This window comes from Perognathus longimembris, chromosome 17 (assembly GCF_023159225.1).
Source record: "Perognathus longimembris pacificus isolate PPM17 chromosome 17, ASM2315922v1, whole genome shotgun sequence".
Classification (NCBI taxonomy): domain Eukaryota; kingdom Metazoa; phylum Chordata; class Mammalia; order Rodentia; family Heteromyidae; genus Perognathus; species Perognathus longimembris.
Window position 1 is genome coordinate 30,552,683 of NC_063177.1, and position 27,249 is coordinate 30,579,931.

The window sequence follows — 27,249 nt, forward strand, 5'->3', positions numbered from 1 at the left end:
CTGGATGGCCCCTTTCATGACCAGAAGTCCAGGTGAACAGACCTTAGAAAAGCTGATGAGAGGGCTGGGGATATGGCCTAGTGGCAAGAGAGCTTGCCTCGTATACATGAGGCCCTGGGTTCAATTCCCCAGCACCACATATACAGAAAACGGCCAGAAGTGGCGCTGTGGCTCAAGGGGCAGAGTGCTAGCCTTGAGCAAAAAGGAAGCCAGGGACAGTGCTCAGGCTCTGAGTCCAAGGCCCAAGACTGGCCAAAATCAAAACAAAAAAGAAAAAAAGAAAAGCTGATGAGATGAATGCATTGTCACTCCTGCCCTTGCTGGCTGGGTGGCCTCCCTTTCATGACCAACATTCTAGAACAGATCTTAGAAATGTCCAAGAGATGAACACAGAAACATACCTGGCATTACTTGTGCTTCCAGGCTAGAGCTTAGCAGTCCTCTGTGATCTTATGGCTCTGCAGAAAGTATGGTTAAAACTCATTAATCAGAAAAAAAGGAGGAACAGAATTATTCCTATCAGCACATGTGCATCATGAGGCTGGGAGCACATGGTGGTACCACAGGCCCAAGCGCTGGTTGCAGTTTTCTTACTTATTCATCAGGTCTAAGTCTTTCCATTGCATGCATGGCTCCTCACAACTCCAGGCTATCATCACCTCTGCGTTGGAAAATTCCACTCGGTTTCCTGGTATACCTCATTGTAATGCGTTCACCATATGGTAGCCAGAGGGACCATACTAAGATGAGAAATGTAAACCAGAAAGTGCCACTCCTCCGTTATAATGTTCCAAATATTTTCCCTGCATTTAAAATAAAAATCCAAGCTCCCTACCAACTCTTCTCACACCTTTCAAAACCTGGTATCGGCCTTCCTTTACTGCCTTACCTGTAATACCTCTCCGTGTCACTCACTAAGCTCACTGTCCCTCCTTCATCATGGTTCTGCCCAAGGACTCTACACCTGCTGAGTTTGTGACTTAACTGTCTCCCTCTCCCATGTAGTCAGGCTCCTTTCTCTTATGATTCCACTCTCAGTTTAAAAGACCTTCTCTCATCGGGCATCAGTGGCTTATGCATGCCATCCTAGTGACTCAGGAGGCTGAGATCTGCAGATTACAGTTCAAAGCCAGCCATGGCCGAAATGTTCCTGTGAGACTCTTATCTCCAATAAACTACTCAAAAAAGCCAAAAGTGAGGCTGTAGCTCAAGTGGTAGAGCGCTAGCCTTGAGCACAGAGGCTCAGGGGCAGCACCCAGGCCCTGACTTCAAGCCCTAAGACAGAAAAAAGAAAAAAAAAAAAAAAGACCTTCTCTATTGACTTTTTTTTGGGGGGGGGGGGGGGTGAAGTCTTCCCTAGCCATTTCATGTAGACTTTCTTCTTAACTTCCATCATCCATCTTTTGCTTCTGCTTTTCTACTCTCTTCATAGCTTTTATCCTAAGCTGAGATCCTCTTGTTCATTTGTTATTCTTCCTTCCCCTTCACTGTTGTATTCCTGCCATCTAGAATATAGTACAACCTGTAACAGATAACCAAGAAATACTTGTCAAATGGCTGGTTAACTATGGTAAAAGTCATCTGATATAGTTGAGCTCTTAAGCTCACTAGCAAAATGGAGAAAAGAAAGATATCTACTTGACTTCTATCAGATCTCTTGTGATCCATAGCAAAATCTCTGAGTTAGAGAGTACTATTACAACCATGGTACAGTTAAATAAATAAAAAGGTCAGAGGAGTTAAATAATTTGCCTAAATTATAGTCCGTAGCTGAAGAATTTATCCTCAGTAACATCAAGTAAAGATTTGTGAGAGATCTGGGTGCCAGTGGCTCATGCCTGTAATCCTAGCTACTTTGGAAGCTGAGGCTTGAGGATTGCAGTGTGAAGCCAGCCTGGGCAGGAAAATGTATGAGACTCTTATCTACAATTAACTACCCAAAACAACCATAACGAACAAACCCAGAAGTGGTCTCAAATGGTAGATCACCAGCCTTCAGAGGAAAAACTAAGGGAAAGTACCCAGTCCCTGAGTTTAAGCCCCAGTACTGGCATTAAAAAGTACACATATATGTATATACATAGATATACATACATGCATGCATATACATACACATATACATACATGTATATGTATATACACGCAAATATGTATACATTTGTGCATGTGTGTATATGTATATAAATATATATATATACATATATATTTGGGAGGGAATCACAGGAGGGAAATTATTTCAATTCTTGTCAGCCATTCCTTGTACATCGGTACCCTGTATTGTCTATCCAGTACACTAGAAAGTGAAGTCTATAGCCTGGACCCTGTTCTCATACATAATTCTTTCATATCTTACTCCTTCTGAGCACATTCACTACATTCAATCATTGATTTATGTACTTGTTCCTTACTCCATTTACTACCAGACATTGTATAGATGGTTATGGTCTCGGAGAGGAGCTCTGATCCATGGTCTTCCCTAGAAATGGTTCCCAATCTGATCTGTTGGTCAAACTCTTCTTTCTGACTAACTAAAGAAGACAGCAACTATAGCATGCCATTTAGCCAGGGTTCTGACATGGAGCAGACCCTCAGCAATGGTCATAACAATGAGGATACTAGAACTTGGATATCCTTTCCTCAACCAGGCTGCCTAGAGAGAAAACTAATAAGGTGCTTGGCAGTTTTTCCCTCTCAGAGTCATCCCATTAAAAAAAAAAAAAGCCAGCTCACGCGGCTTCCATTGCCTTCTACATCTATAGCCTGTACAAGCAACTGAAAGTAATAAGCATAATTTAAATGCTATGTCTTTCCTAATTAAAATCCACCCAGAAAGGGATGCCAGATTTATTTCCATCCTTGTGGCAGAGGAAGTCTCATGGTATGAATGCAGGCTTCTAAACAGTTGTGAGGGAGGTCTGTTCACACGTGTGCATGTGTCTGTGTGTACATGCATGTGTACATACATGTACGTGTGGTGTGGGTTTGGAGATGTTACCAAGAATGTGTAATTACCCTGAAGAATTTGAAGGGTATGGATGCTCGAATGGAGCTTTCCCAACGGAGGCATCGGGAATTGCTTCCTGAGGCTCCTTGGGCTGGAGCAGAAGTCTGATGTCTGCCTTGGCCCTCTGCGGCAGTTCAGGAGCAATGTACTAAAGTGGTTTTTCCATGAGGGAATAGTCGTCCCAGCCCTCTCAGCAGAGGCCCCACATGCTTGGCAGCTCTCCTTGGAAATATAGGTTGCCAGAGCAGCTGTGTCAGCCTGGCTTCCCTAGCAAAGACAGAAGACAGGCAGGGAGCCCTCTGCTAACACGGGGACTTCCTGCCAGGGCCAACTCCCAGCAATCCACACAGGGAACAAAGGCCACATACTGCAGAGATAATGCTGGAAAAGTAAGGCAGACAAGAAAGAGGAGAAGGAAGGACACCCAAGAAGGACAAGGAAGTTTGTAGTGTGGAAGGGACTTCCTTTCTAGGGCCAGATTTTACTTTTCCAGGGGAAGCAATTCTTTCCATCGGAGGAGGAAAGCTGGCTGAAATGAGAAGGAGATTTAGAGCATGCTTTCCACTTTCAGAAGATCTGTCCTTCTCATCACCTGGCCCTGGATTCTTGCCTGTGACTCTGCTAATATTTTTAAAATACGTATCAATATCTTTTTCTCTTATTGATAAATCTGTTTCTCAAGTGTCTATCTGCAATAGTGTCACTGGAAAGGGATGTCCATAGATTGGAAAGAGAAGTCTAAAGATAGAAAAGAAGGTAAGATGTTGAGAACTCCTCACTATTCAATGAGAAAAGATATTTTGCTCTGAAAAGGAGGCTTTGAGGACAAAGAAAAAAAGGCTAAGAAGAGGTGGGAGATGTTTTTTTTTTTTTTTTACCTTCTTTACTCAAGGTCAAACTTCGGATTGTTTCTAGTGGGAGAGGAACATAAAGGTAAGGAAATTTGTAGCTTACTCCTGAAAAGTAAAACAGTTTTAGAACCAGAGCAGGCTACTGGAGCTGAGGAAGGCGTCCAGGTAAGTGTGCTATACACCTAACATGCCAAAATTGAGACTCCAAATTCCCACAAGGAACCATCTGAAGTCCTCAGGGAGATGTAGAAGCTGGAAGGTATGAAGGAACAGAATGGATGGGGTGATCAATAAGGTGGCTGCCGGCTACCAAGTGCTTGCTGTGGAGGCTAAGTCGGGAAACCACACATCAAGCTCCCGAAAGAGAAAGGGAAATTCTCTTCCCAGACTGATATCCATGAAGCCAATCAAAATGTCCTAGCATCAACCTGTGGCCAAACGAAAACAAGAACTAAGACTCCTCCCCTCACCACCATAGCATGTGTACAACAAACGTGCTTCCAGTCACACTGTTGAGAAAGAGAAGGCCAACAGATGAACTGTGCTGAACATTTCTACTTTGACTTGATTGAATTTCTAACTTCAAAGAGATGAAGTTGAGTGAAAGAGCCCATTTTAAATTGGAAAAAGGAGAAATTATCTCTAATTGGCCAATTAAGTTTGGTGGGACTCAAATAAAGATGAAATCTATTATAGCTCCGTTAAAGAGCTGTATTTACACCCCCTCTACCCCCACAATTGCGTTGTGGCATAAAATGTTTGACCTGTCTATAATAATGACCTATACAGCTGTACTAGTCATTTTCACATGCATTATCTTTTCTGCTCTTCACATCAAGTCAAAAGAGATGTTATTATTCTAACATGGCAGATGCAGAGAGCAGCAGTAGGCACCTTGTCTAAATTCAACAGCACCGAAGAGAGGGTTCATCCAGGGCTTTTTCAACTAGAACTGCCAAATCTCAGTCTGATACAGAGTAGTTCTCAGCTGGGGTGATTTCTGGAGTCTGTTTTTACTGTCACTGTTGGGTAGAGGGGATTTTACTGGAATTTAGTGAGTAGTGGCTAGTAATAGAGTAAAACATTCTAGAATGCCAAGGATAGCTTTTATAACAAGGAATTATCTGACCTAAAATGTCAATAGTACAGAAGAGGTAGGAAAACTCTTTAACATATTAATGAGAATTTCGAAGGAGGGAAGTAGCAACCCTACCTTTCACACTTGTAAACATGGACACAGCCCCAGACCCAAAGTGGCTACAACTTAGTAAGGAAAGTTCATATCAGGGAATTTGCTTGCCGGATACAAAGTCTTATTGGAACTTCATTTCTAAAGTGCTACCGGATGGGTGTGTCAGAGGTCTTGTCAGAGAATTGCTCCACTAGACAGGCAAAGTCAAGGCTGTGCTGGAAGCAGATTACCTTTTACCTCTTCTTCCACCATACAGGCAATTATTTTCAACAACAAATACAAAAAAGGAAAAGAAAATGCCAGGCATTGATGGCTCATGCCTGTAATCCTAGCTACTCAGGAGGCTGAGATCTGAGGATTGTGGTTCAAAGGCAGCCCGGGCAGGAAAGTCTGTGTGACTCTTATCTTCAGTTGACCACCAGGAAACTGGAAGTGGAGCTGTGGCTCAAAGTGGTAGAGCACTAGCCTTGAACAAAAAGGAAAACCTCAAGAACATTGCCTAGGCCCTGAGTTCAAGCCCCATGACTGACATGAAAACAAAAATTTAAAATATATATATATGTGTGTGTGTGTGTGTATGTGTTGTATGTATGTGTGTGTATAATCAAACAAGTAATGATATTGGCCATAACCAGAAAAATACACGAGAAAAATGTATTTAATGCCTTTAGCTATCAGAGAAATGCAAATCAAAACAACATTGAAAACGATAAGTAACATAAAAACAACCTTGAGATTCTATGTCACATCAGTCAGATGGTTATCCTCCAAAGAACCAAAATGAGCTACTACTGACAAGGAAAGGTGAACTTTTATACAGCATTGGTGGGAATGGGAATCAGTATGGCGGTTCCTCAAAAAACTGAAGACAGAAATCCCCAGTGATCCAACCAAGCCTACTACTCATAGGCATATACTCAAAGTCAGCGTACAAAAGAGATACCTTCACACACATGCATACCTAGGTTAGGAATAGTCCTGGCTAGTATTATATCCCAATACCTGCATACATACATGACCTCCAACTCAGATAAGCAGGGCAAGGAATCTTTATTAAGCCCAGGTATCTGCACTCATCTATTTGCAGAGGAGAGTGAGAGCGCAACCCCAAGCTTTTGTTTAGCAGGGTTTTTAACATGCACAGCTGGCCACGTGTGACCACAGACAGATTTACAGAAGTAAAATTGTTAGTGATTACAGGTAACAGTCCTAAAGGCTATAAAATAATTTGCATCATAACTAATTACAAGGCAACAAACAATAAGTTGTCAAGGTTACATCTAAAGCTACATGAAGACGAATGGCTACAAAGCAACATTCCTGGGAGTTTACCTTTTGGGCTCTCCCATACCTTATCTGGTTCTTGCATGCAAGCTTTATTCCTGTTGACGAAATGGGATTTACTGCTGTTGACCCAACCATATATCAGATCCTCTCCCGTTCATGCTTGCCATAAACCTGTCTGGTTTAAGGACTTGCTTTTAAAGGCCTATCTCTGGAATTTTCTTATAAAGACTGGTCTCAGGTTTCTGTCTTTGATATTTCGTCCTATTTCTGATCTTCAATATTTTATCCTGCCTCTGATTTCACAACTAGGAGGAATCAGGCTGCATGCCTATGAATGGGAGAACCGAAAATGTGATATATCTGCTCAAATAGAGTTTTCCTCAGTCATAAAGAAGAACAATCCCAGGCTTGGGGATATGGCCTAGTGGCAAGAATGCTTGCCTCATATACATGAAGCCCTGGGTTCGATTCCCCAGCACCACATATACAGAATACAGCCAGAAGTGGCACTGTGGCCTAAGTGGCAGAGTGCTAACCTTGAGCAAAAAGAAGCCAGGGACAGTGCTCAGGCCCTGAGTCCAAGCCCCAGGACTGGCCAAAAAGAAAAACACCAAAAAACCCAAAAAACAAAAAACACAGTACTCATACCAAATAAAGGCTCACATTTATTTAAAAAAAAAAAGAAGAAGAAGAAGAAGAAGGATTCCGTGTTGCTTTCAGGAAAATAGATAGGCCTAGAAATCATCATGTTAAGTGAAATAAGCCATACGTGGAAAGACAAGCAATGCATGTTTTTATCTTCTATGTGGGACATAGAATTAAAAAAAAAAAGACAAAACAAGCTGGGTGCCAGTGGCTCACGCCTGTTATGTTAGCTATTCAGAAAGGCTGAGATCTGAGAATTGATTTCAAAGCCAGCCTGGGCAGAAAAGTATGTGAGACTCTTATCTCCAATAAACTACTGAGAAAAAGCTGGAAGTGGCACTGTGGCTCAAATGGTAGAGTGTTAGCCTTGAGCCAAAGATGCTCAGGGACAGTGCCCAGGCCTTGAGTTCAAGCCCCAGGACCAGAAAACAACAACAAACCCCAACAAAACATGGAAGCAAATGGGAGACTACTAGAAGTACGGAAGGAAAAAGGGCATAGTGCTGGTGGGGAGGGAAGGAAAGTTAGATTGAGGTGTGAATCTCATCAGAGGACATTATACGCATGTAGGAAAATGTCATAAGAAAGCATATTACTTTGTACAATCAAGATCTGTTAATAAAAACAAATGTCCAGAAACACATATTTTTTCTTTTATTGAATATCAAGTTAATAATCATATCATAGAATAGAGTTAATCAAGAAGAGTGGTAGAATACTTTTTAGTTACATTACTATTATTATGCCTACTTAAATTTTTCTCTTTGGTGATAACTGAAACTTAACTCAAGGCTTCATGCTTGCTAAGTAAGAGCTGACTGCTTAAGCAATACTTCCAGGTCTTTTGCCTTTAGATTATGTTATAGACAGTTTTGATTTTTTGCCTTTGGCAAGCCTTGGATTTGACTCTACTACTTCTGCTTTTCCCTGTTAATGGCTGGAATTACAATCATGTGCTACCATGCCTATCTTATTTTATTTTTATTTTTATTGTCAATGTGATGTACAGGTTACAGTTTCATACGTAAGGCAGTGAGTACATTTCTTGTCAAACTTGTTACCTCCTTCCTCATTTTTCTCTCACCTTCCTTCCTCCCCAGTTCCCATTCCCCCCATCATTTGTACAGTTGGTTTATAGCATATTGTCTTGTAAGTATTGCTGTTGAATTGGTTCTCCTTTTACCATTTATTTAATCATTTTGATGTTACCCTTCTCTTCCCCGATTCAGACAAACATATATACAATACCAGGGTACCAAAATCAGATACAGTGACAACAAGGGTAAAACCACAGGGAAGAAAAACAAAAGAAAATGGCATAATTTCACATGGTACATTGAAAACAACAACAACAATGTACATAGCTATTGAGCTATTGTGATCATCTGCTAGGTCTATCCTAGACCTATACTAATTATTACCAATGAGAGAAACCATAGAGTCTATGTTTCTTTGAGTCTGGCTTACTTCACTTAGTATAATTTTTTCCCAAGGTTTTCCATTTCTTTATTAATGGGGCAATGTCATTATTTCTGATAGGAGCATATAATTAGAAATGCAAATCAAAACAACACTGAGATTCCACCTCACCCTAGTAAGAATGGCCATTATAAAGAAAACTAACAACAGCAAATGCTGGCAGGGATGTGGCCAAAAGGGAACCCTACTACACTTTTGGTGGGAGTGTAAACTTGTTCAACCACTCTGGAAAGCAGTGTGGAGGTTCCTCAAAATGCTAAACATAGAGGTCACCTGTGGTCTAGCAACCCCACTTTGGGCATTTACCCAAAGGATCACAAGCAAGACCACACCAAAGCTACCAGCACAACCATGTTCATTGCAGCACAATTTACCATAGTTAAAATATGGAACCAAACCAGTTTCCCCACAGTAGATGAATGGATCAAGAAATTGTGGTATATATACTCCATACCAAGCTTATTATTTTGAGCTATGGCCCTAGTAACTTCTTTGCTCAAGCTGCTTTCCAACTGCGATCTTTTCATCTTCATTAACCATGTAGCTGGAACATTAATGTCATATTTTGATGTCATACTTACATATTGGCCTTCTGCAATGATAAGTAATAATATATATTTTAGGCTTATTTCCTAACATCTGCAAATTTGTTAATAACAAAATCACAATTCAACTTCTTAGCATATTTCCCTTTTGTAGATTGCAGCCACACTTATCATGCTTTTTTCATATGTAGCTGACTGGAGAAGGTTTTATTAACTTTAGGTTTTGGAACACAAAGCAATAGGCTTACAAATAATTATTTTCTAAATAGGAATTTTATTGTTCATGTGAGGGTGAGATCAGTTGAGATTCATTAAAAAGAATCCCATTTCTCAATGACTTCCCCAAATTGCACCAATGCTCAGATCCTGTTTCCCTTCAGAATCTATTCCTGAAGCTTTCCAAAGTTTCCAAAGTTGAAACTTTCCACTAAAGGACCTCTGGTAGAAATTTCATAATTTCTATTGCATTTGGTAAAAACCTGGGAAAATTTTCTTGCTCTGTCCAAAAAAAAAAAAAAAAAAAAGAAAAGAAACAAAACAGAGAAAATGATTGAGTAGCAAAAACATATTGGCATTATCCCTTTTAAAAGTGAAAAGGTACTGGTGGCTCACATCTGTAATCCTAACTACTCAGGAGGCTGAGATCTGAGAATCATGACTCAAAGCCAGCATGAACAGAAAAATTGTGGGACTCACCTTCAACTAACCACAAAAATCCAGAAGTGGAGCTGTGGCTCAAGTGGTAGAGGACTAGCCTTGAGCACAAAAGCTCAGGGACAGCACCCAGGCCCTGAGTTCAAGGGCTGAGACTGGAAAAAAAAAAGTCAATGGACCTCCTTATTGCCCATGCTGGGCCATCCTGCCATTCCAGCCCTTGGTACGTATCTTTTGGGGTTAATCCTGAGTAGGAAAAAAAGGAAAAGGGTCTTTGTGGGGGTAAGGCAGGTTTCATTGAATCACTGAGCTCCAAGATTAGATTGTTTCCTAGCTTTAAAAAAATCTTGGCAAGAAGAATATGCAAACATGTTAAAAAAAATAAAGGACACACATTTGTAATTAGGATTAGATCTGGTTGCAATATATAACATCTAGTCTCTGTCCTCAAAGATGGTTGAGGAAGGGGCTATTTTGTTAACAAATGTGTTTAAACCATGGTGTGGGAAGCTAGCTATTACAAAAGAAGGAGCGTTGGTGTGGAATCAGGGTGGGATTCAGATAACGCTTAGAAGACAGGAGATGGAAGGCATGCCTTAGCACAACTTTGCCTTTGAATTTTCCAGGGCAAATATCAAGAGAAGAATCAGGCAAGAGGTTTATGTAAAACAGAAAGGTTTGGGAAATATGGATTGGCCATAACATGATCCTATGGAGCTGTGCACGACATTCTTCTAGTCATATTTCTTCTCAAGAGCACAAAGCCATATTTGCCAGATGGAATCTAACAAGTGCTATTCCAGCATTGTGTTTCCTACACATGCCTGACCGTGAGATATGATCTTTTAGCTCACACAGACTGTGTTGAGTGGGTCTCACAGCTGTGGTGTGTGTACATGGTCCTGGTCAAGGAGCCAAGGAAGTCTGGGCTCCTTCCATTTCCTATCCACTGCCTGGAGACTTGAATCCCAACGTGACTGTCCTATAGTTGTTTCCATATGTTATCTACACCCCACCCATTTATATGCTCCTCAGATACCGCTGGTTCTCAGAAAGAAGAGAGTAAGATGGGAAAGAAGGAGTTGAGGGAAAGGGGAGAGAGGGTGTATGAAGGACAAGAGGGTGATTGAGAGAGAGAATGACCCCTCTCTGTACAAAAATAGCTCAGATTCAAGGATTCTGAGGAGAACTGAGACCAAAGGAGGTGTTCACCTTCTCCTAGCTTCTCTTTTAAATTAAATTCTGTCTCTGAGATTCATCTGCATTCAAAGAAAGAAAAGACTTTGGTCTTTTAGGAGTTCTTTTCATGAAGCTCTGTGTGTGTGTGTGTGTGTGTGTGCGTGCGTGTGCGCGCGCACGCGCGTGCGCATGCATGCCTTTGCTTCCCCTCTGTAGCTCTGGGGAGACATCAGGGAAGACTGGGGACATGAAAAAAGGGTGATAGGGTTCTACTAGGCTGCTCAGGTAAGAGGTGGGAGGCTGGAGACAAGGGAGGGGTGTCACCAGGCTGTCATGGAAGCCTTGTCAAAGGACATTTTTCAGGCTGCGAAGCTAGGAACAGAAAGATTGTGGATAGGAGAACCAGGTGACAGGAAGGGAGTTCATTTGGGGGAAGGCAGCCCTGTCTGGATGGAGCCAACCGAACACCCTTATCTGCCTCACAAATCCTAACCTTCCAGTCTCAGAACTGGTGGGAGGGAGGAGACACTGCTCAGGGCTGGCTGGGGAGTCAGCAAACTGTGAGAGGCATCCGTGCTTCTTTAAATGTGCTCACAATGATTTAATTATGGCTGGGGATTTTGGAGCATATTGCAAAGGGTTGTGGAAGTACGTGTGAGCTCTTCCAGCCAGTGCAGAATTGGGCTGTGGTTAGTACGCATGGCCGGAGGACATAAGAATGTCAAAACACACTCTTCCTCCCAGGTCTGTCCTTGTCCTCTGACCTTGGGCCAGGCTTGCCATCGGCAAATCTGTTTCCTTAATTATTCTACCCTGAGTACCTCCCCGGACTACCACCGGGGTTCAATGAAAAGCAGATGAGGGAATGTTGAGCTGTGCAGAGATGCTTGGACACGGCTAATCCTCTTCCATAGAAGGGAACCATCTTCCTCTCTCGAATGTGATTTCCTCAAGGGAGATCATAGTGAGACTGTCCCTGCTCACTCCTTCCTCTTGTCACAGGATGCTTCCCAGACAAAGAGTAGAATTGATTAGAGGAGAAGAAACCTTGGTTGTAACCTGGTCTTGTTGACACATGCCGGAAGTCCATAGAATCCACTTCCAAGGGGAACCACAGGATTCCCAGTGAGCTGGGAACTTCAGGTTCAACTCAAGGGTAGTGACCTCTGGTCTTTGCTCTCTGGGGACTCATTGCCAATGCTTTAGACTACCTACCCAGAAAAGGCATGTAGATTGCACTCTGTGTCAGGGGACAGCCAGCTAGAAGAACCGGAAGCCATGTAACAAAGAAAGCACTCTGTTTTACTTGAGTCTATGTAAACTTGGAGTGGTGACTACCAGGTATAGTATGTGGTGCTTGGACTGCTACTTAATCTTAGGGTAGAAGGTTAACAGTCCATGGGTGATTATTAGGGGACAGGATTGATGGTGTGATATGAACATTAAACCTAGCATTTGCAATCTAGGGTATGTTGCATCCTCTCCAGCAACCAATCAAAGAAATCTCACTCCTCAATCTTAAAATAATGGTAGTAGATGAAAGATTTTCAAAGACCCCTTTCTTAGGTCATTTCCCATCCTCTAATATGTTTAAGATAGAAACCTTGCAAGTAAGTGTAGCCCAAAGGATAAAAGTGCTAAATGGTTTCCTTGTGTGTCCTTGGGCCCCTTGTGTTATTCATTTGATTTTCAAAGAACTCTAGCTCTGCGTTACTTCCTCACAGAGGCTTCTTATCTCTCATCTATGATGTCCAGGAAGGGGAGAGGGGAATAGGCAGTATGGAGAGAGGAACTCATCCTGTTGAGTAATAGTTCAGGATGCCAGGTGCTTTCTCTATGTTACCCATGTAAAGCAAACCATGTTACAATGGTCATGTTACAAATGACTCCCAGAGTGCAACCAGCTCAAAAGGACTTCACTGTGGTGACTACTCAATGAGTATGTTTACTCAACAAAATGTCAAAAAGCAGCCAGGTGCCAGTGGCTCACATCTGCAATCCTAGCTATTCAGGAGGCTGAGATCTGAGGATTATGGTTTGAAGCCAGCCCAGGCAGAAAAGTCCCTATGAGACTATCATCTCTAATTAGCCACTCAAAAACTGGAAGTGGTGCTGTGGCTCAACGTGGTAGAGTGCTAGCCTTGAGCAAAAGAGTTCAGGAACAGTGCTCTCACAACTGACCAAAAAAAAAAAAAAAAAAAAAAGAAAGCAGGTAGCCATGTTTAACTCCCAAGTGTGTGTTATTTCCATACTAGGTTCTCCAGCCCAACTTGCAGAAGGCAGCTGCTAACACCTTCTAAATGCTGTGCATCACTTGATAAGCCTTGTCCAAGGAGGTGTCACTCAGGAAAACTCTCCAGAGACTATGCACCGAATAACAGGCAGTGACTTTGTGCTCTCTCTCTTTCTCTCTCTCTGTCTCTGTGGATGAAGCACTCTGCAAGGCACTTTGGTGGATTCTAACCAAAGGACATTTAAAAGCAAGTATCTTGTGGCACCCATGGTTGTAAGGAACAGATGCCCATACTAGCCCTCAAAAACTTGGGATGGGGAGAGTAATTCTAATGTCAGGTATTGTATTGATTCTCGGGGACACTCAGCAATTAGACATTAGGAAGGGCCAAAAGCAGGGCAGTCCAAGGACTTGGAAGGATTGCAAAGACCCTTAATAATCTGTCATTTTCTCCTCCACTGACCCATGTAGCCCTTCCTTAAGAGTTAGGGTACTTGGCCAACTGTAGCATGCATGGGAATCACCCAGCTGAATCATATAATTGAGGGGAAGTCCTATAGCTATGGATGTATAAGCATATTCAATGGAAGTGTGTACACAATGTAAAGGAATTTCCACATTCTCAATTTTTATACAGATCTCTTTTTTAAAACCAACCTGTTGGATAATGTCCTTGTTGAAATCTGCTGGTTCTTTTTTTCCTTTCCTCCTTTTCTTTATGTTGTTGCTAGCATGCTTTGCATGCACAGTTAGGCCCCAGATGGTTGTGTTTATGCTTTACATAGGCAAGCTTGCTTTCTTGTTTCTGTTCCCTAAACAACCAAATTATTTCCATGGACTCTAGACTGGCTTTTGGAAAGCACCTCTGTATAATACCATTCAATTGACCAGAATTCATTTGTGTCACTTCTATGTATGTTACCTCGGGTGACCTTCCCAACTTGCCTTAACTTTTTCTTCTCCTGAAAGTGGGGTAGCAATTTCCCCTATCTCATTAGGTTGATGTTGGGATTCAAGAAACAGTCACATTTGTGCATTACAGTGTCAGCTTACAATATTATCATTTTATGAAATGTAATTATGGCGTGTAAAGGGTGACTTGGTTATGGAGGTGGGAACAGAATCTAGCAGCTAGCCACTCATCAAAGTACATGTAAGAAAGGGAAAAATTGGAGTTTATTAAACATTAAGAATAACAAAGATTTAGGCTTCACAGCACAAACATCACCATGGTGGCTAATCAAACTAACCTTATGTTAACTTGTGCTTGTTTACTGGCTGCCATCTTTGTGGTGTTCTCAAAAGGATAAGGACTTAGTTATTGTTGGTAAGGTGCTCAAAATCAAATGTTTTATGTCTTGACTTAAATATACACACATACAAGTAGACACATTCACTCACACTCACTCACACACCCCTGTATACACTTGGCCTCCTATAAAATGCATTGGATTTGTTGTGAAATGTAATTCATTAAGACTTAAGATGTAGTTTTACAAATCTTTTATTCTAGCCAACAACGGGAGAATCTGGCCTTACCCATGGATGTTAAGGAGCCCTCTGCCGGGCACTGAGAGCTCATAACACCGCATCTCAGTCACTTGTAGGGGACTGACCCAGTGGTGAATCTGAATCTCACTGGTCACACCCAGCCAAAGCAGGCCACTGCTGTGGGATCTCATTCACGAACTCTGAGAAAGTGCAAGGGGAAATTTAGGTGAACTATTAAGAAAAATCAAAGCCCAAGTTTTCATTTCACACACTGTCTCATGTGGGGCATGGAAAATTCTCCCTTGGCTCTTCTAAAACCAGAGCTGAGACCTTTTGCATGCACATTTAGAATTACTGTGAATTCCCACATGGAAAGAATGGGTTAGAAGGAGTCTCCAGGTTGTTGTATACAGTGTAGCACATCTCCAATGCCAGAATCTATTCTGGTCTCTTCAAATAAACAGCCCTGCTTCTGGGGATGACTCTTTGGAGGCCATTTGCATCAGAACACAAACGCCTGTCACTCTCCTGTCAGATGTGGTCTAGGATGCTCCAACACGGCCACTATCTCCAGAGGTGTACTTCTAGCCCTTCCTTCTCCTCCCTGTCCTCTCACGGTAGGTCAGTAGCAGGCCCTGGGAGGGGCTTATCAATGTTGTCTTTCATTGCAAATCTAGTCAAAAGCAAAGGTGGTGGGGCCTGAGCAGAATGCTGCTCATTCCAAACCCCAGTGTCGACTGGGATTTGTCATGGCCAAGTAACTAATCTCTGAAAGGTGCTTAATATGTGAGGGTGAGAAATGACAACAGGACTCTCAGAATAGCTCCAGTCTTTAGGCACTTGTGGATGGGAGTTTCTCTCCAAGCCTAATCAGGTGCCCCCACTCCATAGAACAGAACTTTGCTAGTTAAGTGACTTGGAACAGAGACAGGTGTGTGTGTGTGTGTGTGTGCACGCGCGCGCGTGCACGTGTGTGTACAATGGCCTACACATAAGGCACCTGCACGGATTCCAAAGTGCTTAATTTTTTAAGACAAAGTAGGTTTCTGAAACCTCTTCCAGCACACCAAAGAGTTTATGATGATTGTTTAAGTTCCACCAAAAAAACCCCAAAACATTTGTACAAACAACCTAATTCCAAAGAAGACGCATAATCAAATCTGTTTTCCTTTCATCTATTATTTGATATGTCCATAAATTTGGATGGCCTGGGTGCATCCCTGCCATAGTTCTCTATTTAAAGCTGTAATCTGTCTCTGCTGTACTGAAAATTGCCATTTCACAGGTCTGCAATTCGCCTCTTCATCTGTTAAAGGAAAATAAAAAAGCCAACTCTGAGACCACATGTAGCTCTTCACAGAGCTCTCTCTCATCCAAGTCTATGCTAAGATTGCCAATGATTTTGTTTCTTTTGCAAGTCACTCGCCTTGAACAATGTATTTCCATTCTATGACTCCTTCATCTCTTGCCATTATCCATGGTGTGGAACCAATGGGTGCCTGGTAAGAATAGCCTCTAGATCACCTTTTCCCAAACAGACACCAGCGCAGAGCCTGATGGGCTGAGGAAGGAGACCATGGGAACCTGGAAGAATTTAGATACTATGGAGGCAGAAAACCAGAAAACTCCCATTGACGAAAGGGAACTTTAATCTAGCACAAAAGCATTTCTTTGCAGTAACAACAGGATCTGTTGACATCACACAGCTCCAGTGAAACAAAAGAACACGCATCTTTAAAGTCAACCCATCTATCACACCGTAAGCCACGCATACACACACCGCACTGATGTTGACCTTGTTCTGCACAAGGTTCTCGGGCCTGAGGAGGAAAGCAGGATCGGGTGGGGCACTGGCGGCAATGCTCAGCTCCAGGAACTGAGAATTTTGAAGGGAACATTTTTATGGCAGATGCTTTTCCTAAAAAAAAAAACACTGTATCATCCAATAAATATTTGACTAAAATCCATTTGTGCTTTTGGGTGATGTTGACTGACTCCTTTCTGAGACCTAATAAGAAACAAGAAAGCGTCGGAGCAGGATTCGTCACAGCAAGCCTCAGTATTGTCATAAAATTTTAATTTAAAGCAGAAAACATGCTGATGTGTCAGTAATAGGCTTAAAATATTAAAGACTTCAAAACCCCCAAGTGCTTCTTCTCTGTATAACATTGGTGAATATATATCTTTGCTATATAATTTTAAAACATGGAATAGTTTCCCCTTTCTCTTTTCTATATATAATATATGTCTTCCAAAATACATTGTCAGTATTTATATCTGAAAAATACTGTACAAAAAAAAAGAACTCCCTATAATTACTCTGTATAAACATTAAACAATTTAACAATCTCTCCTTTTGGTCTATAGTAAACATTAAAATTGATTGGATAAAACCACAGTTTGTGACAACACCATCCCCTTCTGAGATACACCAGTGTCCTTGACATTCATTTTTCGGAAGTCCACTCCATAAGAGCACACACGTTCAAAAGCAAACAGAGAATAAGAAACATAAGCCCCAGAATCCTTAATTTATGAGGCATTCAGAAATGACACCACGAGGGAAAAAGGCTCTTACAAAACATTAATTTTTAACTGATTAAAAGAAACCAGCAAAGTCTATTTCACACACACAAAAAATGTAGATATTACCAAAAACAAAAAGGGAGAACTAAATGAATCTTGAGTACTCAAATTGTTTTGAATATCAAGAGGGATATGGGAAAAGTTATCTAGAAAAGAGGGAAAGGAATGGGCATGGATAAGGGGAGACAATAAAACTAAACATATCAAAGCCAAAGGCTATTCCAAGATGCATTTTTTAGAGGTGGGGGGGCTCACATATTAGTAAACTAATCTCTCATCCTTAACCTCCATAGCTCTCTGCCTCCCTGTCCTGAGGATGTTCGGGTCATGCTCAAATGCATTACCTTAATTTTTTTGTTTTTTTTTGTTTTTAAAGACAGAGCAAGTCTTAGGTAGGGAAAAATATCCTACGTCCACTAGTAGTACTCAGGCAGCATGCTCTAGCGTACAATAGGATTATTGCTTTAGGTACAGACGTAGCAAAACCACACTCTGTTCTATAGTAGTATTCTTACTTATCTGGGGTTGGTAGAATTAAAAGGAAACTTAGTAGATAGCAGTAAGTAAATATGGGATCTAGTAAACCTAAACAGCACTTTAAATTTGAAGACAATTATCACCAAAACTGGAAGGAGGGGAAAAAAAAAACCCAACAAACGAGGAACGCAACCTATAAATGAATAGAGCTGCAAATGTAGTGCTTTAGGTATTGTGTGTACCTTACTAGAAGTGGTAACGCACAGGTTAAACAGAAACAAGAGTTTGAGCTCTTGAAAACTCCACTGCTTTCCCTGGGCCCTCCTTAGTGAAGTCAGGTAGAGCACCGGGAGAGTGGGCTAGCTGGAACATGAAGACAGGCAGAAGAAGGACAGGCGTGGAGAAGGGAGTTGGGGTGGGTGGGAAGGGGGAGAACCCCACCAGAGGTCTCCCAAGTCTAGTAAAAACATGGCACCGTTCTTGTTTGGAACTAGAAGACAATGAGAGGACTACCTAGAAATGGCAAGTGCAAAGGAACACACATACACGCACGCACACACCACAGACCACACATGGGAGCACAAGCCATGTATGCACACACATACACATACACACACATACACACACAGATGCACACCGAAATGTGAGTCAGTTGTGTTTATGCCTCTGGTAAAGTGCTGATGTCAGAAAGGTTGGTTTGGGTGTGGTGCTACCAGACAGGAAACAAAGCTGTCCATCTATTCATAAAGCCAGCCCGCCAAAAACAAATGCCATTCTACAGGGGCCCATGCCTGGCTTCATACTTGGCAAGTATGTTCTTGCATTTGCCCAGCTCCTTCCTCAAGTCAGCCACCTCCTGGCGGAGAGCCGAGTTCTCCTTCTCCAGGAACGAGGCCCTGATGGCAATCTGATTCTCCTTCAGCCGCCGGGCATCACGGGAGCGCTTGGCCGCCATGTTGTTCTTTCTGCGCCTTGCCCAGTACTTGTCATCCTGCTCATTAGTTACAGAAGGAAAAAGAAACAAGATATTAGATTTCAACAGCTCTGAAAGTTAACCAGGGTGCTGGCAACCCTCTGAGGTGGTGCTGTGATGCCAGCCCAGGTTTCTTAATGCCTGTCTCCTTCCTTTAAGTGTTTCTGCACATCTGAGAGAATGGCACTAAAGCTATGGCTTCCTTCTTGGAGCCAGGTACTAGCCTGTCACAGCAAGTTCCTGCTCTCTACCCAGCACCCGGGGATTGCCCAGGGAGGTAGTTGGCAAGCAGAGCAACAAGTGAGCCCTCCCCCACAACCTAAATTCCATTCCAATTTTCTCCCCCCCCCTTTTTTTTGCTAGAAAATTTAAAATCTCCTTTAAAAAATTTTCCAAGGGTACTTGTATGCTTTTTTTAAAAAAAATATAAGTTTGTACAATGATTTTGGAAGATGCACTGTCAATGTCTCTTAACAATCTTTTTTTTTTTTTTTTGCCAATCATGGGGCTTGAACTCCAGGCCTGAGCACTGTCTGTGGCTTCTTTTTGCTCAAGGTTAGCACTCTACCACTTGAGCCACAGCGCCACTTCTGGCTTTTTCTGTACATTCTGTATATGGGTACTGAAGAATTGAACCCAGGGCTTCATGCATGCTAGGCAAGCACTTTACCACTAGACCATATTCCCAACCTCTCTTAACGATCTTAATGAATACACTAGCCATATATCAATTCCACTTCTTTTTTTTTTTTTTTCCAGTCCTGAGGCTTGGACTCAGGGCCTGAGCACTGTCCCTGGCTTCTTTTTGCTCAAGGCTAGCACTCTGCCACTTGAGCCACAGTGCCACTTCTGGCCATTTTCTGTATATGTGGTGCTGGGGAATCGAACCCAGGGCCTCATGTATATGAGGCAGGCACTCTTGCCACTAGGCCATATCCCCAGCCCCTCAATTCTACTTCTAAGATTTTATTGTAGAACACTCTTTGTTGCATGTGCATAGACTCGGGCATAAAAGTTTCACTGTATAAACTTTATATAAGAAAAAAGGGGGGGGAAATAATTATGTGTAAGGGATTTAATAACTACATTAGAATAGAGTCACACAAAGGGAGATTCTGCAACTGATAAAATAATAACCTAGTGGGCTGGGGATATGGCCTAGTGGCAAGAGTGCTTGCCTCATGTACATGAGGCCCTGGGTTCAATTCCCCAACACCACATATACAGAAAACAGCCAGAAGTGGCGCTGGGTGGCTCAAGTGGCAGAGTGCTAGCCTTGAGCAAAAAGAAGCCAGGGACAGTGCTCAGGCCCTGAGTCCAAGCCCCAGGACTGGCTAAATAAATAAATAAATAAATAAATAAAATAAAAATAATAATAACCTAGTGGAACCACAAAGTGTTTATGAAATATCATTATGCAGATGGATACCATGGCCAATCTGCTGATACATATGTATAGTTTCATCCCAATTTGATTTAAAAAATGTAATAGAATTTATCTATAGAAAGAAGCCCAAAAGGATATATAACAAGCTAAAAGTAGTGTCTGTAAAAGGAGGTCATGGGGGTTGGAACACAGAGGCAAAAGAAAGAAGCAACTACTCTTCTGAACTATCAAAATATATAATGGGCAGATAGGTGAAAATAGAAATTTGAATTAAAAAAAAAACCCTCTAATCTGCCACCAGTGAATGTACTCATCTCAGTTGCTAACACTTAAATAAATGACTTTAATTTCCTGTTTAACTGCTCTCAGCTACCCCAGTTAATACTTACTTAGCTGTAGTTAATCTGAAAGGCAATCTTCCTTCTCACCCCCATCACTGCTCCCTCTACCAAAAGCAAGGGCAGGCTGCCTGGGGAGATGAGCAAATCTTCTAGTCCTTCCCAATTCATGGGTGGTAGCACTCCATGAATTCTGCGGCTTCCTTTTCAACAATTTGCTACAACGATTTCCTCAGTTCTAGCTGAGCTTATACCTGTGAGATTACATGCCACCCAGAACAAATGGGTGATGCCGTCTTCCCCTCCCCTTAGATTCCAACAGGGAGTTGGCCTTGGAGGGGGCCACCCAGATGGGGCCCAAGGCTGTAAGGGAAGTCCAAAACTAGCAATCTGAATCTAGGCTCATCTATAACCTTCATCAGCCATGGGCCCTATACCCAATGTGCAAGAAGAAAAGTATATTCAGGGGCCTCCTGTCTTCTGCTCACAAACTGACATTGTTATCCTCTGTCTAAAATGCCACTAGCTTCTATACATTTCATAATACTATATAACAGGATGAAAAAATTGACCTTCATAATAGCTGAATTCTTCTTAGGGAGGCAGCTTCCCTTTGAAGAATATCTGAGTGAACAAGCTTGGACAGGTATGCTAGGTTACTGGAGGCATCTGTTGTTTGTGTTTTTCAAAGGAAGTGGGGAAGCTTGACGGAAAGGGAAAGAGGTTAAAAGGAGCCAGGAGAGCCAAGGACATTACCGGGGAAAGGAACCCAAAGGTGTATTCACAACAGTGAGGCCTCCATTTCAGAGGGAAGGTGTTTCTATTACTTGGGTGTAATTCCCTAATTCTACCTACTTTGTAGTATTACAAAACCTACCATCTGGGAAGTGCGTCCAGAATTGGTTTCCAAGAGTAGTGCAAAGAGGAGCTGACTCAAGATAGACCAAGACACACAAAGGAGCAGGAAGGAGTCCAGGAGATGAGGGAGCACACAAGAACAAGACGCTGAGAAATTGTAGAAACTGTGTGTGGCATGGGAGGGAACCAGAGTTCCATCACAGGCCATGGACTTGGTGGTGGGTAACAAGCCTGATCAGGTCATATAGAGCTCAGGGTAACAATCGGCTTTTATGTGTCTTTCTTACAGCTTCTAAAATGCTTTATTTGCCAGTCTCACCTGCTCACCGATGAACTACCAAAGGTGTGAAATAAGAGACTAAACCTTTCAGGTGGGAGGGGAGCAGAGAACAGGGGCAGAACAATGGACACAGAAGGCAGGAATGCTGGAAGAAGGAGTGTTCTGGTCTAGAAACATCAGCTTGCCTCTTTCCTTTGTCATCCCAAGATGTCTGGGTACTGGGGAAATAAAGGTCGGGCACTACATTCTATGCCTCCTTCTCTACCTGCCAGATGCATATGCCATCTGGCTACCCAGTTATCCTCACCAAGGACGCACTCAGCCCTGCCCACTTCCAAGAAGTCAACCCTTCCTTCTTCCTGACCTACTAGAAGTTCCACAAGGCCACAAACGGTGTTGGGACTTGCTTACCTTGGTATCCCCGGACCCTGATTGGGGTGGGGGGTTAGCACACACTAGACTAGTGCATTTGTCAAGTGAATAAATGAGACCCTTAAAAATACTATTGTGATGTCTTCTATAACAGAGAGGGAAAACAAAATAACAATCCAAAAGATGGATGGCAGATTTTGTTTCTATCTATTCTCTACCTGCAGAGTGAAAAGGTCAGGCCTAGTCACAAAAGGACAGTAGTAACATGTGTAAGTCCAGCCAGATGGTTTTACATGGCCTTTCTTGTTGCCAGGGTTACCTGGGCTATTCTGTAATCCCATGGAACATGTAAAATTGAACAATGTAAATTTGGACACTGTGTGAAGGTCTGGCTGCAGGTTCTATACTCTTTAGCAGCATCCTTCTAAACTGCCCTACAGTCAAGAGGTAATCGAAGCTTAATGGGTTTCCTGCTTTAAATTAAGAGATGAGGCTCTGGAAGACACACAGAATCAGATTCAGGAAGAACACGAGACGAGAGAGACATCCAATTGAAAAGAAGGTACCTACTTGCCTTGGACCGGATTTCATAGCTGTGGGTAGTGTAGATTTTTCTGATGTTTTTACTGTGTAATTTTCCCTTTTGGATTCTTGACATGACAGCTCTTGATTTGTCATCCAAGGGCCCCTGTAGGAACCCTTTTCAGAGCTAACATCCTGCAATGACCTTTCTGGAAGCTAGACAACCTGGTAGCTAGCCTTACTCTAAAAGTAGAGTTCACCTCAGTTCCCCTCTCTATTTGTCCATTTTCTCAACTGCAAAGAGGCATCACAACAAGGCCCCTTTCAGCCCGATGATTTTCTATTCTGTAACAGTGAAGGTGCTCTCAGAACATGTGGATGACTGGCGATTGAGAGCTACCAGGCAGGGGCTTCTGTCTCCTGTGCTCTTTCTAGATTAAAAAAAAAAAAAAAAGCAGGAGGAATTAGGTCTAAATCCATTCATACAATGTCTCAAACTCCCACTTTTTTTCCATCTGAGGAGTGTCTCTACACATGAACCAGATTTAGGCTTGGGAAATGGGGGTCAGACATCAGAAAAGAGCTAATTAAGGCCTAATTCCAAGGCCCTGAATATCTATCATCATATTTCTATTGTCTGTGTAATTGGAAAGAAGTTTAAATAACAACAACAACAAAAAGCCCCAACATGTAGGTTCTTCTACATGAATCTAAGGAGATATGGCATGAAATGGGGAAGAATTCTCACCCTGAGATATCACTAAAAAAATTGTCAGATCAGCTTGAAGTTGAATACAACTTCTTAAGGTACATGCCTGTCCCCTCCAACATAGCAGCAGAGCCCATCAAGAAATAAATTCTTGTTGATAGTTATGGGGTCATTACTTGTAATAGAAAGTGAACATGGCATATAATATAGTAAGTTCCAGGAGATCCAGCAGCTTCATTCACCATTATCTTATCCTGGTCATACCAGGTTGTCAAGGTGGAAGGAGGCTCAATCTCTGCCTGTTACTCTGTTCAGGGAAATTGTAGAATTAGTGACCAAGAAAGGAAGGAAGTCCTGGGGCGGGTTTGGGGGGGGGGGGTGCCATGCTGGGTTTTTGAAGTCCAGAGGCCCATCCCAAATGATTTTCTTTCTCTTTCCAATCCTGGAAGAACTTGATTTGTGTTAACTACAAAGGTTGTAGACCGTGGGGAATCTAACCTAGAAGTGAGTGGCCAAATTTGTTTCCTTCATGGGCTGATTAGCATGTCACACCAACAATTTATTGATTCTCCTTATTTCTGTTCAATATCAAAGGCACAAAAGCATTATTTCAGAAGACACCCAGAGAGATAGCAATGTGTCACCAAGAAGTCATATGCCCCCCCCAAAAAAATCAGGACCTGAAATTCCCTTAATTTTGCCTCTTCATCCCACTCTCCATTTGCCCCAAAGCCTGATTACCAGCTCCAATTTACCTTCAGATCATCGGGGATGAAGACTTTGCGAGCTTTCTTAATCATGGGTTGTGGCTTCAGTTCTTCTTCAGAAAACTTGCGTTTGCGGGGGTCGAACATTTCCTGCCCTGGAATGCTGGAGAGGGCAAGATCTGCAGGGTCTGGCTCATAGCCCACCGGAACCTGGATGGTCTCAGGATCGATGGGACTTGGTGTATTACGGTTTGCTGGCAACAGCTGGCCTGGAACAATACACACCTTTTTAATTCATAGGTACCCCAGGTTAAGAGAGTAGACAGTGATGCTTGAGGAGGGGTGGCAAGAGTCTTCAAGTACCTTAAGAGATGACCTGACCACACATCTTCCCTGTTATATCTGAGAGCATGGCAGGCTGAATATGTCTTGAGTCATGTCATAGAAGGCAAGACAAAAAGACACACATACGCATCTTCACAAACTGCAGGGGGAGCAATACATCTTCATTCTTTCCTATCACACATTCACAAGGCACCAACTATATGCCAGGCATGCAGCAGAGTGCAATGGTTTTTACAGTTAAGTTGTTTCCCACGTGAATCATGGAGAAAGACCTATAATTAACCACTAGGATAGGGTATTAAGTTGTGAGATGGAAATAAATCGCATGTGCTTTCAGAGCAGGGGGAATAGCACTTAACACAAAGGAGGTTAAGGTTACCAGCACATCCTAGGGACCACTCTTGTGCCAGCTGCACTGTTCCAGGCACAGAGACAAGACAGATGTTTACATTTTCGAAAAGACACCAGATAGTCTTCAGTAGTTGCAAGGCTGAGCCGAAAGACAAGATGGAGCAGGGAGAGGCGACTGATGTGGCCACCAGGAAAGGCTCCAAATGTCTGATTCTGAGAAGTGAAATAACAAATAGATGAAGTTTGGAAGAAAGATCCAAGCAGTACAATGGATCGACTGAAGGGGCACAAATGGAGAGAAATCAGATAGAAGGCTGATTGGCTTCTAGAGACTACTGAGTTCTGTCCTCAGGGATGTTGAGCTAGTTTGGGCCTTATGCTTCTTGACTCTACCTCCTAAAAATGAAGCACATCTTAGCCAAATGAACAGTGACAGTGGAGACAGCAAGAAAGGTACACATTTGAGAACATAGTTAATAAATCAGAAAGGACTTAATGGAGACCACGCAACTTTTACTTAAATGTTCAACAGGCTTCATCACTGAGAAGCTCAAACACCCTCAGAACTATAGCTTCCTTGTGTTTCTCACTATGTCTTACTGGTGAAAATGAACTTAGTAACAGGTCAAAATGTTTAGGCTGGGAGCTCTGTATTATCACTTCTGGGTCACTTTCAAGTTCAGTGCATGAATGAGAGGTCAGAATGTAGCTGTGCTTGGCATATTTCCTCTTCCTTCCTCCCTGGCAGTGTGTGAAGAACCCTCTAGGCCTCATTAAAACCTACCCCAGCCTGGCACCAGTGGCTCATGCCTGTAATCCTAGCTACTCAGGAAGCTGAGATGTGAAGATCACAGTTCAAAGTCAGCCCTGGCAGGAAAGTCTGTGAGACTCTTTTTTTTTTTTTTGGCCAGTCCTGGGGCTTGGGACTCAGGGCCTGAGCACTGTCCCTGGCTTCTTTTTGCTCAAGGCTAGCACTCTGCCACTTGAGCCACAGCGCCACTTCTGGCCGTTTTCTGTATATGTGGTGCTGGGGAATCAAACCCAGGGCCTCATGTATATGAGGCAGGCACTCTTGCCACTAGGCCATATCCCCAGCCCCTGTGAGACTCTTATGTCCAATGAATCACAGAAAAATCCAGAAGTGGTACTGTAGCTCAAGTGGTAGAGTGCTAGCCTTGAGCAAAAGGAGCTTTAGGGATAGCGTCCAGGCCCAGTGCAAGGCTCAGGATTGGCAAGACACAAACCAAAACAAAAAGTCCACCTCAGTTGAAGCACAATGCCATTAACTTGGATTCTAGAAAGACAGACATCCTGCGCATCTGTTTTCTGGAGTCCTCATGGGGAGCTTGCGCAATGAAAGCTCTTGGTGACCATCCAGGCCCCTACTCTCCTTTGAGCTCCCTCTGTACCTTGCTGGCCAGAGAGGAAGAGACGGGCCCTGTGGCGCTGGCAGAGGATGGTGATTTCTTATTAGCCAGGCTGCTGCTCGGCTCCAGCTTCTAGAAACCGCTAAATTTTGTATTGCACAGTGTCGAGGCTAAATGTGATTTGTCTCTTGATAACTGCCTCAGAAAAATGAGCCACATTTCAGTCAAACAAAGATGATATTTTCCTTGTAGGAACTGAAATCCATCACAAAACTGACATGTACATTGTTCTCTTGTCCTCTTAATCAATACTTCCCAATTCTAATTGCTCCAAGTAACTTCAAGCTCTTTCTAAATACTTTGGTATTCTATTTGTTATATAAATATTAAGAAGCACAAGCACACACACATACACACTTTTGATGAAAACTTTTTCAATGTTCTTTGGCTCTAGCACTTTCCTACAAAAGAAGTAAGTAGTCCTACCTGAAGAATGTAGAAAATGTAACTGGACCAGAGCCCAGGTAAATGATCTCCTTGGTGCCAAATAGCAAATGAAAGAAAGCCTAAAATAAACAAACAGAGTTGTGTCCCTTTATTTTCTAGAGAGTCTCCTGCCATTTTGTTTGTTTATCCATGTTTTGTGCTACATTCACTCTGCTGGACTTGCTTTCCTCCCTTTATTCTAAAACATAACAGTGTCACTTAGTTTTAGAGAAAGATGCTTTTATTACAGTTGCCTGACATTTGTGAATTTTCAAAAAATTTTTCCTTGTCGGTTGCGGGGCTTGAACTCTAGGCCTGGGTGCTGTCCCTGAGCTCTTCAGCTCAAGGCTAGTGCTTTACCACTTGAGCCATGGCACCACTTCCAGTGTTCTGGTGGTTAATTGGAAATAAGAGTCTCACGACTTTCCTGCTGGACTGGCTTTGAGCTGCAATCCTCAGATCTCAGCCTCCTGAGTAGCTAGAATTAGAGGTGTGAGCAACTGGTGCCAGGCTAATTATCAATTTTTTTTTTTTTTTTTTTTTTGGCCAGTCCTGGGCCTTGGACTCAGGGCCTGAGCACTGTCCCTGGCTTCTTCCCGCTCAAGGCTAGCACTCTGCCACTTGAGCCACAGCGCCGCTTCTGTCCGTTTTCTGTATATGTGGTGCTGGGGAATCGAACCTAGGGCCTCGTGTATCCGAGGCAGGCACTCTTGCCACTAGGCTATATCCCCAGCCCAAATTATCAAATTTTTAATGTAAGAATCATCCCCTTAAGGATGTATGATTATATTAACTCTTAAAGTTATCAAAAATATTCACTACAAAGTTTTAACCTATGCAGAAATGTGTCAGGAAACTAAAAGTCTCTGTTCAGGTGACTCCTCTCTCTCTCTAGTCCCCTCTTAAGATGATTACCAACCTGGTGAACATT

General features: G+C 42.6%; 1 protein-coding gene across 5 annotated transcripts in view; it reads right to left on the minus strand.

The window, feature by feature from the left end:
* Positions 1 to 16,457: 16,457 nt before the first annotated feature.
* Positions 16,458 to 27,249, minus strand: part of Hlf (HLF transcription factor, PAR bZIP family member) — a 54,143-nt gene continuing 43,351 nt past the window's right edge. For 4 of the 5 annotated variants that reach the window (XM_048367109.1, XM_048367112.1, XM_048367114.1 and 1 more), the window contains exons 3-4: positions 23,818 to 24,038; positions 16,458 to 18,617 (exon numbers count right to left, since the gene is read on the minus strand). In XM_048367109.1, coding sequence (XP_048223066.1) covers positions 18,399 to 18,617; positions 23,818 to 24,038 — 440 coding nt within the window. In that variant the 3' untranslated portion in view covers positions 16,458 to 18,398. The remainder of the gene's footprint in view (positions 18,618 to 23,817; positions 24,039 to 27,249) is intronic. The other variant, XM_048367110.1, reaches the window with a different exon arrangement.